This window comes from Nelumbo nucifera, chromosome 2 (assembly GCF_055504915.1).
Source record: "Nelumbo nucifera cultivar China Antique chromosome 2, China Antique-T2T, whole genome shotgun sequence".
Classification (NCBI taxonomy): Eukaryota; Viridiplantae; Streptophyta; class Magnoliopsida; order Proteales; family Nelumbonaceae; genus Nelumbo; species Nelumbo nucifera.
Window position 1 is genome coordinate 26,439,879 of NC_142650.1, and position 11,988 is coordinate 26,451,866.

The 11,988-nt window shown below is 35.5% G+C and overlaps 1 protein-coding gene across 1 annotated transcript; it reads right to left on the minus strand.

The window, feature by feature from the left end:
- Positions 1-713: 713 nt before the first annotated feature.
- LOC104595383 (uncharacterized) lies at positions 714-9,368 on the minus strand. The gene is made up of 5 exons (XM_010256092.3): positions 9,199-9,368; positions 6,739-6,852; positions 4,101-4,180; positions 3,745-3,869; positions 714-1,099 (listed from the first exon to the last, which is right to left on the minus strand). The coding sequence occupies exons 1-5, from the start codon at positions 9,249-9,251 to the stop codon at positions 1,028-1,030; spliced, it is 444 nt and encodes a 147-aa protein (XP_010254394.1). The 5' UTR covers positions 9,252-9,368; the 3' UTR covers positions 714-1,027.
- Between the last annotated feature and the right edge of the window lie 2,620 nt (positions 9,369-11,988).

The window sequence follows — 11,988 nt, forward strand, 5'->3', positions numbered from 1 at the left end:
TAGGCTAGTCAGAGTTGAAATATTGAATCAAGAACTTGAGATAGAATCATCAAAAAAAAAAAAAGCGTAGGATAGGGATCATTGTTTGGTGCAATGGTAAATAAAATATCTAGCTAATGAGCCTGAAAATGTAGATTCGAGTCTGAGAGCAGCTGCCTTGTTCTAATAAAAACAACGAAAATTTTCCAAAGGTTAGTTCTGTATCCAGGTGGTAGAATTATTGATTCTCCCATTTCACAAATTTGTCTGTTTATAACAGTGACAGGTGGGAGAATCTGATACAATATAAAGAGGGGTATGTGTGTCATAGGTAGGGGGTTTTGCAAAATAAAACCACAAAGAAAAATTCTTTTTTAGATTGTGTTTGGTTTGAAAGAAAAGGCAGGAAAAGGCTGTGTTTCGTTTGTATAGGTTTGAGGTTTCCCTACTTCCCCATTCCCTTTCCTTACCTTTGCTTTCAAACCAAATACAGCCTTAAGGAAAAAGAAAAGTTAATGTTGATATCTTTCATGAATGATTAAAGGCCATTTTTTTGATGTAAGGAGAACGGGAGAAGTAATTACATATTTACATTCTTCAAATTCAGATGTGTCATTGGTAGGCTAATTAGGTCATTCGATCTCTGTTTAATTAGTTTGGTTTGAAATTCAAAAAGCCGCCAAGTGCCGTTTTTTAACTTTGAAGCACCATGCTTGAGAACAAAATCTTGAAAATTGAAACCAGGCAGCAAAACGAACAGAAACCTTAATAATAGACAAAAAGTATACTGTATCCTTTCAAGTGTGGAGCCTTATTGACGACAGTTTTCACTGAAGTCTAGAGAATTCATCAATCTAATATTTTACAACAAATAGGTTCAGAGTGTATACCCAATTATCCACCTATTAAAACAACCATGCAATATATTTTACACAACTTTGTTAACGTATCAAAGGTTGGGGATATCAATATCAGAGCGAGAAGTGAAGAACTGAGCCATGGGCTTCTGAGTTAATATCTTCACTGAAACAGGGACGAAGCTCCCCCATTAGATATCAGCAGGAGGTTTTAACCTTATCAGTCTTCTGATTCTATCTTTGTCTGTGTTCTCCAATATCCCCTTCAGAATGAAAAGAACAAGGCCGGTGTCAGACTGATTAACATTGATGGAGATGTTAATGGTGTATTAGCGTACAAGGGAATGGTGAGAAAAAGGAAAAATGATGCATTGGTAACCACACGAGTAGCCAACATAGAAATTTGTGATAAAAGCTTTCATGACAAAGATGACAATCACAAGAACAATGATGAAACAAAAGATACCACTTGATTCGAAATCTGAGACTGTCAAATGTATTTATGTACTATGGTTTCTTTTCCCTTTTTGCAGCTCTCTGCTGTTGCGGGTTGTATGTTTTACTGTTACTGGTTGTAAATTTTCCTGACTAGAAGGTTGAAACCTAAGTAGATGCCAAATGGCAAGATTAGCTGCTGATAGGTCTATGTCTGGGTGCAATAAGTTTGTAGGTGAAAATCAGTTACATGGAGAAGTAAAAAATAATCTCTAGTGGCTATACCCAGTGCAGAGGCAGATGTCCAGCCATGTCTCACAGCGCTTGTGAGTACTTTTGGTTGAATGATGAGTTTGGATATCCTATAGAGGGACCCGTGAAACTTTACTTGCTAATAAAACAACAAGTTATTGTTCATAGAACAGTACAACCTGATAGAATCAAGCATATTGAAGTGGATATGCATTTCATCCACGGGAAGGTTGCAATAGGGGAAATTTGTTTGCCATTTTGAAGACCAAGGATCAGCTGTCTGATATTCTCACCAAAGCTGTTGGACCAAGAGTCCAGATTGATTAGTGTACTTAACAAGCTGGATATGTATGAACCAGTTTGAGGGTTGAACTTATGGGTTTCAGTTAGATTGTTATGTTCTAGAAAACCTGTTGAAATCTTGGGTCTTATTGGGTCAGATGACTCGGATCAAAATACTTTGGTTTAGGCTCTGTGATCTTAAGACCTTATAAAGTCTCTCACTGAAGTTATGGTTCTTTTATAAAAACCAAGCAGGGCTGATAATGGATCAACCCTGATCAGGCCCTACGCCTACTTGAGAATATTGAAGGGACTATTAAAGTTACAGCAAGAAAATTGTCAGAAAAAAATCAAGAGAAACTAAGTATTGAACTAGAGAGACTTCAAAGGAAACAAATTAAAAAGATGGGTGTATGGACTGGTCTATTTTCCTTTTAAGCCTCTTTTTCAACTGAGGGACAACTCTCTGTTGATGGTGTTCTTGATGGGGCCATTGTTGGGAGCAATGGTAAAATGTATCTCTTCTTGGTGGTGAAGGTAGGAAGGTGGGGTTTAATATATATGGTATCGGGGTGGTCAACTGAACCTAGAAAGGTGTGGTCCTCTGAAGTCATTTAGGGTAGGGCTGTAAACAGAAGGGATTTTAAATATTATATGTCATAAATAAGTTAAACTAAACAACGGCCATGACATTATAATTATTAATAAAATGAACTAAAACGCCTTTGACATTATATATCATTTAATAAAATGAATTAAAGCTAACTTCCACCAGACTTCAATCTATGACTTCATAGTAGATAAGGGTAATTAAACCAACTTTGTTAATAAATATGTCAGGTGGGACTAATGTTTTAAAATGCATGTTTTGGGTACAGTAAGCTCATAAGAAAGATTCATTTTGTGGGCTGTGCCTCGCCCGAACCTAGGTGCACCTCTCTTAACTTGTTGCTATATTTTGATGAATTAACCTTGAATTTATGTTACAAACACAATTTGCTATTTTGTAGTGTGTAGTTATGATCCTTAGAGTTTAAACTGTTTAGTCTATTAGGGCTTGAATTACAAGGCTAAAACTTTCATTTTAATAACATGATACTTTAACCAATTGACTATTTTGAAATATTTTATTTCTTTCAGAATTTGGATTTTCTATTCTTGTATGTTTAATTATTTCTTTTTTTTTCTTTTACTGAAGTGGTGCTCACATTGCTCGGGCATATACCTGACCTTATAACCTTGCATTTGAGGCTTTTGCTGTGCTTCTTGCTTTTAAACCTTTGGGTGCCACAAATATAATTTGGATAAATTGTTTCAGGTCCAGCAGGCCGTTGAAAAAAAAAATATTTCCTAATCTGGGATCACATGGTTGACAAAGAACATGAATGTTGTATAGATGTCTCATATTTTGCTGATATAATTTTATGTAGCTGGGTTCCTATATGGTGCACCACGACAAGTTTTTTTGGGGTCAGTGGAGCATTTTGATAATTTTACTAGTATCAGGATATATATTCTCAGTTCAGGCTCTAATTGTAATAAAAAAAACAGAGGGATTTTATGGAATTTGGGAAAGAACTCGATTAGGGTTGTATTCTTGTTCTCTGAGAATAGTGAAATTCTTTGCAGGGCTCCATAGACGTAGGCATACTGCTGAACCATGTAAAATCTTGGTGTTCTTGTATATTTTCTTCTCTTTTATGTGTGTGATTTCTTCTGTTTTTGTGGTTGCACGTTCACAATGATACTTAATTTTTAGGATTTCCAAATATAGTATTCCTGAATCAAAGATTTGGATTCCTTTTCACTCCATAGTGTTAAAACTTGGAATTAGAATAAGAAAATAGCACCAGACTCCTAAAAGACTAGAACCAGAGATGTGGCAAGTAGGAAATTTCCAATATCAAATTGATTTATGGATCTAAGATGCATCCCTTACCTTCCAAACAATTTCATCCAAACACAAACATATCTTTCCATACTTGTCGAGAAACAGGCGCTCAGTTGGTGGTTTTCCACATACATCCTTCACACATGAGGTTATAACAAAGATGACTTCTGCCACTTGAAAACCAGATAGAAATAATGATAAGTGACAAAAAAACAAAAAACAAAATCTTTTTGTTAAGAACAAACTAGTATTTTCCCAGGGATGGAGAAGCTGTCACATTGATCAGGTCCTAGCTATCCTCACCCAAACCTGCAAGTGTGTGTATTCTTGCACTTGCAGGCATTACAGCTTCTTCTCATCCTTGCACCATTATTCTCTTAAATAGAGACAAGAAAGACACTTACAAGCAAGTTCATCATATTCATCCTTGCCAACAACATAGATACAGACATCACCAAGAACTGAATAAACAATATAAACTGACCTGAAAAGGAAGAGAATGAAAGGAAGACAGTTGAACGAACAAAATATTAGAAACACATTAAACTATGGTCATATAAAATCTGAAATCAGCATATTCTGCAAATCATACCAAGTGACTTTCAGGTGGTAAAACCACATTAACTTAAAGTACCCTTCCCAACTTTTTTTAATCAGATTTCTCTTTTGAAAGCCCCATTTTTGCATTATTGAGAACTTCCTGTGGGAGGGTAGGGATGTCACATTTATCAGAAGCCATGGTTTAAGTCCAAGCTACCAACCAGTGCTTACCTCCACCAGTAGCTAATTTAAACTTTGAATGTCGAATCACCACAAGCTTAACCAAAGTGCTCATTTTCCGCAATTAGTTTTATCCACTCTAATGTGTGGCCAATAATTCTGTTTAAGCATCCTTTGTTTTCCTTCAAAATGACTCCTGGTCCACTCCCTCTAAATTTTGTAAATAATCAGGCTTGGAAGCATACCAACCAAATAAACATATTGATGTTGCTTTGACATTTGACCATACCAATATAAAAATCAATCATCAATTCACCATTGGTTGGGGTATAAAGAATTGCTGGTCAAGTTTTCTTGCAGAGTAACTCCAAACCTTCTCTTTTATAATTTATAATAAATAAAAGCTCAATAAAGTGGAGAGAGAGTGAGGTAATGAGAAATTACCGAAAAAGGATAAAACACCCTAAATACTGCATGCCAACATACCCAACAATTAAAAAAAAAAAAAAAAACAAAACAAAACAAGAAGGTTACATTCAACATATCTAAAATTATTTAAAAGACAACACTAACAGAGCTATAACTTTTGGACTCAACACCCTGCTCAAAACCAATATATCTTCAGATTAGTAGCCAACAATCCACCCCTTGCTGACTCAACAGACCCTTCAAACTTATCCCCTTGAAACTGAAACCACTAAGAGACCACCACACCATTCATAAACAACCTTCTCAAATTTCAACTTCTCCCCTTCTTCTATCTCCAAAAATATTCTTCTTGTATTTTCTTCTCCCTCTAAATATAATAGGCCCACCCCTGAGCTGAGCCGGGCCAAATATCTGGCTATTCGAGCTCGACTTGGAAAAGTGTTGAAAATGGGAATGTCTCTAATATTATACATTCGTTATATTAAACCAAAATAAATGTGATAAATGACAATGGTTTTTATTAATGATGAAAATGATTAAAAATTCAAAAAAAAAACAGAAAAAAGAGAACTAAATCATTAATATCTAACTAGTGACCTGCATAGTTTTCAAGGCGCCAAGGCGAGGCTAGGCGACAGGGGGGCACCTTGTCGGTTGTCGCCTAGGCAATGGAATTTTTTTAAGTGAAACCATATATCCTAGGGTAGTTCCCTAGGTTCCATAACCATCTTTCCTTAATAATTATCCATAATTTTCATAAGGGAAGTATAAATTTCATGTTTAAGTCTAGAAAAATCAACATTTTATGAGAGAAAAAGAAGAAAGTAAAGAAAATTCAAAAAATATAGGGGCTGAACCCTACTTTTGTTATAGGAAAAGAAGAAAAAAAATGTGTTGATTAGACAAAATTTTAAGTTCTTCCCTTGCTTATTGGTTCAGGTTTTCAAATCTTTGAGGGTTCAATCAAGGATCAAAATTTCAATACGATACAACCCGTATCAGGTGTATTGTATTGTATCTCTGGGGTCCCGATACACCTGTTTATAGGTGTTTTCAGGAACCCATTTTTTTAAATAATATATATAACTATATTTAAAAATGAAATTGAAATAACTAGCAAATTTGACCCAAAGGCTAAAGGGTATAAGAAACCTTACAGTGTATAAAGAAATGACCAACAGACTCTGGACTTCACAGTATAAACATCTTAAGGCCATGGCAATATCCTTGAGTTATTCCAAAATATCAACTTGAATCTGACCATGGAAGACTTTCCAGGAGAACACTGATGTTCTATTTATTTTTTTATCAGTCACTGATCGTAAGTACCAATATCTTATATGGGACATTTTGGTTTCCAGATCCAACCAGTCCAGTTGACCTTTCCATCCAAGTCATGAAAATTGGAGTTGCATTATCTAGTGAGATGATGCCAAAATAATATGATAAATTGCAATAAGAGATATCTCTATATTTATAGTTAAAGTTATAAATTTCAGTATAAATTATATATATATATATATATATATAAGTAATAAAACAGTAAACATCTGAAAAATAAGTAAGTTTCAACGAGTACCAAATTTTCTAGAATATAATTCTTGCAAGAAGTATCAAGCTGAAAAAATGAAGGCACAAATGTTCTTGGGTAAAGATTGTAAAGGCCTAAATTGAATCCAGTCTAAATAGTGTCATTATACCAACGACTTCCTGATTAGCAGGCAGGAAAATATGTACACAGAAATGTTCTCTTTAATTCATCACATTTTATGCTTATAAAATTTATTATAATATATAAGATGCAACTTGGCCATGTCAAAAATAAATAATTGAATTAAGATATTAAGTATATTTTTAAAAGAGAACTTAATTGGAGGGAGGGATATTGCATACTTGTGTGAAGCAACAAAAAGCTCTTCATTTTTGGCACCTTTTAGATTATCCGATCCCAACTTAACTAGGAAAGTACGCCAGTGCAGCCGCTCCTCAGCTGGAACCCCATGAAAGCTGCAAGGTGTAAACCATAAGTATATCCTCCAATATATATAAACTATGTTGTTGTGCTAAGGAAAATCAGGTTGAGCAGCTATCTTTGTTGTAATATTACTAATTCCATTCTAAGTTGAAGGAAAAAAGAAAAAGAAAAAGAAAAAGAGCTGATTAACAAAATAATTGTACCCATATTTGGTGTAGTGCTGAAGACTTTAACTAAAAAAAAATGGAGGCAATATACATTTTTGATAAATAAAAGAATGGAATAGAATATGGATTGTGCCAAGCACCCTTTGACATTTAGGCTAGCAGGGCATAAATTGCTTTCTTGGGGGCCACCTTGTTAACCTCTTTCCTATCCAATGCATCAGCTAGCTATTGGCTGATAGGTTGTTCAGTTGTTCTCAATTATCTAGCCATTTATTTTTCTTCTCTCATGATGTTTCTACATTCCCAAGAAGCTGTGCTGTTACTTGAACCATTTTACCACTACCACACTCTACAACTAGATCTCTATAGTTGAGAGATTTTCCCAGCCTTAAGACATGCAGCACTTCTAAGTGCTAACAACTAACAATTCAACCCTTGTTGGATCACCCTAGTCAATAGGTCCAAAAAAAAGCCAGGATAGCACCACCACCCAAGAGCTACACTCTACCACTAGATCTCTAAAGTCTATAGTATGCCTGAATTTCCTATATTGTCAAGGCTACGTGATGCAGGCATGAAAGCAAGAAATCAGTTTTCTCCCGAGTACTCATCCAATGGCAATTACATAATTTTTGGGTGTTTTGGACATTAACATTTTTAATTTTTTTTTCTAAATGTGTTTTCTACTTTGTTAGTGTCTTAGGAGTAGAGTTGGTTATCTTAAAGGATCAAACTAATTCATAGTCATATTGCAGAGGTTTTAGAATTTTGAAAAGTTGAAGAAGCATTCGTGTTATTTTTCTTTCTTCCTATTTTCTAGGGTCAAACCTTGTCTGATTTGCATGATTTGCTATTATTAAATAGATAGTTGAGTTACTACCCACAGAGACCAAGATCTTGTAAATCTAACAGGTCCCAAGAGAGTTATTATCATTTTATTGATAGGTGTCAATCCATGACAGGATTTAGGTCTTCTATTTCTTTGAGTCAGCTTGGAGTTGTTTACAGTTTTTTAGTAGGTTAATAAAGTTTTGTTAAAGTTATTTTAGGAGACAAAGTACTTATTTGAGTGTTTCTTTGGGTTACCTATAGGGTTGCCTAAACGTTAAAATAGTTAGGATTTGTTTTGAAATAGTTTCTTAGTTGAAACTGGAGTTTGTAAAGAGAGATCCGAGCCCTCATGTTGAGTCTATCATCATCATCATCATCCATGCCTTATCCCAACTGTATGGGGTCGACTAAGACAAATCAGGATCCATATAATGAGTGTTTGGCAAAATTTTTAGTGTTTGCTTCCAACCTGACACACCCTCCTTCTTTATCTGGGCTTGGGACTGGCAGTGTAAGACAAGCTCACACTGTAGGTTGAGTCTATAAATATGGTAGTTGAATTTAAAGATTTAAGGGAATAAAATTTTCTTTTGATGTTACCTGTAGTTAATAGCTTGATCTTCTTTCTCTCTCCTTTTCTGTTAAAGGTGTACCATTTCTTCTCTTTCTCTTTTCTATTCATATTTGAATCTCTCCTCTCATATTTCAGATCCTTGATTCTCCCTCTTCTTCCCACCAGCTCACCCACCCAATTAGGACTTTCTCTCCTTCTTCTCCTACATCACTACATCCATCACAATTTAATTTGATAAGGTTACACACTACAAGACCCAATTTGTGAGTGTCCTAATCCTGGATGAACTCTTAAAGAAGAAAAATGCTTTGCCATCCTCTAATGATGTCATTTGTGGACAAAGGGGTAAGAGTCTCCAATGATATTACCTAACCCACCACCTTCATAAAGATGTTTTCTATTGGAGCTTCCCTAGTTTGGTTCTTGTCTCTTCAAATTGCAGTAATTCTCTCTCCTCCCAAATTGTCCAAAGAAGTGCTACCCTTTACATCTCTATAATACCTCCCCCCTTCTGTATGAAATACTTACTAGATACAAACGATCAAGATGTTAATAAATTATATATAGTAAGTAGGTCACCAATTTCCTCGCATATAAAAGCATGTACAAAAAATTAGCTAAAAAAATCTGAGTGAGCATTCATTCAAGTTTAACAAACCCTAATTAATATAGACAAAAACAAGCAAAATATGATAATTCAATGAAAATTAGCTAAAATAGTGAATCACATTGGCGATGAATGTAAGAGAAGAGATCTGCTGTTAAGATGATATATCATAGAAATGTACAGAGGAGATGCTACCTACCGTTCGACGAGGATGTTACCCTCCAAGTTGAAGAAGAGAACAGCGAGCAACATTTTTCAGTCGATTCTCTCGTTCGATCTTCTTCAGAACCTCTTAAGTTTTCAGTGAAGTTTTACGATAAGGGAAACTTCCCGATTAGTACCCCTGTAATTTGGGCCTAATGTCATTTGGTCTCAAATTTTAAAATTTTAAAATGTGACAATTTAATAGGAAAAATTTTCAATTAGTACTCTGTACTTTGAGCATATTGTTACTTTGATCCCCAAGTTTTAAAATGCGACAAGTTAGTACCCGAACATTCAAAACGTGTCAATCCAGTACCTACCGTTAATCAGCTATTAACTAGCCGTTAAATGGCATTTGAAGAAAGACACAAATGCTCTTCCAAGTGTCATCTAATTTTCTTTATCAACCATCCAAACAATGACAAAAAATTAAGTCCTACATCCTTGCCTCTTTTATTCAAGAAAGTTGGGGTCCAGAATGCCCATTGAGACTAGACCTGTTCATGGGCCAGGCCGGGCCGGGCTCGGGCCGGGCTTTTACTCTTTATTAACAGAAAAATGTTAGGCCCGAGCCCGAGCCCGGCCCTAATAAAAAGCCCGAAGCCCGACCTAATAAAAGAAATTCGAATTTTTCCTATTCAAATGGACATTATCTATTTTAATTCAGATGTTTTTCCCCTATTTAAATGAACATTAGGCCTACAAGTGAATCAACAACCTTCTTAAACCAAAAAATTTATTCAAATGGACATCACACAGGACTTTTACTTACGTTTAACTATAGGTCGGGCCGGGTCGGGCTCAAGCCAAATAATTTTGGCAAAGCCCGAACTCGGCTCAAATTTTATGCGGGCCGGACTTTTTGGCTCGAGGTTAAGCCCGTGGGCCGAAAAGCCTGTTCAAGCCCATCCGGGGGCCGGGCCAAATTGAGACATGATTGATAAAGAAAGTTAGATGACACTTGAGGGGCATTTGTGTTTTTTTCAAATGTCACTTAATGGCCGGTTAACAGTTGGTTAACGGTAGTTACTTGACACGTTTTGAAAGTTTGGGTATTGAATTGTCGCATTTTAAAGTTTAGAGATTAAAATGGCACTAGGCCCAAAGTACAAGATAGTAATTAGGAATTTTTTCAATTTAATATCCAAACTTTTAAAACATGTCAATCCCAAATTGAAAGTTGGGATCACCATAATGCCCATTTAGACATGACTCAAACTTTCTTAAATATAAGAGACAAGGACTTGAGGCCTTACTTTTTTATCAATGTTTAAATGGTTGATAAAAAGAATTAGATGAAAATTAAAGGTTAATTATATCTTTTCAAATGTCATTTAATGGCTGATTAGGACTGATTAACAACACATACGGGATTGACACATTTTGAAGGTCCGAATATCAAAACTGTCGCATATTAAAATAAAGTGACACTAATCGGGAAATTTCACTTTTCCATAGATGGAAACTGAATTGAAAGCTCACCACAGCCTAGAAGGAATCTTCCTGCAAAAAAGGACCCAGAAGGGTGATTATACATGAACTACTTTTTGTCATTACAAGGAGTTGCACAATTATTAAGAAAACTTCTGTCAGGGCTTGGGTCACGTGGCACCTTCTGATTGGTGGACTGGAGCCCTTTTAGCTTTAATTATTTTGAAAAAATTGAGGCCTAGGTCAATAAGTTTATTATTATGCTCTCTTAAATGAAAGGGTTGAAAAGTATTCATTTGGGTCTGGGTCCGGGTCTGGCCTAGCCAGGTGGAACAGCTTAGCCAATAGCCACGCAAAATCCCTCCTTAGTTCTAATTCATTGATTGTGGCCGGATGAACAAAGTTGAATTTTGGAAAGTTCCAATTAATTAAGTCATTTAGGTGAAGTGGATCTGGTCCAAAAGAGAATTTGATTTTTTTGAAAATTTGATTGTAGGAATGGTAATTTCTACCTACCTGGTAGGTTTTCATCCTTACCCTTCCTGATGGGGTAGTTTTTTTGCTTAAACGATAGGTTTTGGGATTCTACAATCCATACAGGTACAGGTAGGATATGGTATTAGGCTAAACCCGACCCTCCCTAATTCGCATATTATAGAAAGCATATAAACTTTTTGTACTAAATATTGAATTTAATAATATTTAGAATTTTATGTGAATGATAATTGATAGTTTGTGTTTTTCACATGTCTTAATAAAATAATTAGAAATCTTGATGTTTATTTGTGTTGTTTTACTTATTTATTGCTTATATATGACAAGAAATAATAGGAAATTAGATGCAGGTTTTAAACCCAACCTGTCTCTACCCTTAAATGTGGGGAGGGTTCTGCACTTTCATGTGCGGGTAGGGTTTGGATCCTCAAAATCCAACCCCCTACGGGTTATGGGGTGAGTACGGGTTGGGAGGTGGGTAGGGTCTAGAATTTACAAAACCCTCCCTGAACCCATCCCATTGCCATCCCTACTTGGTTGGTTTAGTCAAATGGTGAAAAATGGATCCTTGGGTAGATTAGACACATAATGATCCGAGGTCTTCGACTACTCTGGTCTTTTTTTAGCTTTTTTTTTATTAAGATAAGCTGACCTATTATAAATTGATTACTTAACCAGAACCAGGAAGGATGCATTTCACGGACTGTTCCAACTTTTCTGTTTTTTTAGCATGGTTCAAAGTACCAATACATATCAATTTTCAGGGTCATCAAAATAGTAAATAGTAAATACTAAGATTTAGGACATGTGGTCATGTTCAATGCTTAATAGTCTCTCATAGATGGCCATGTTCAAAGCT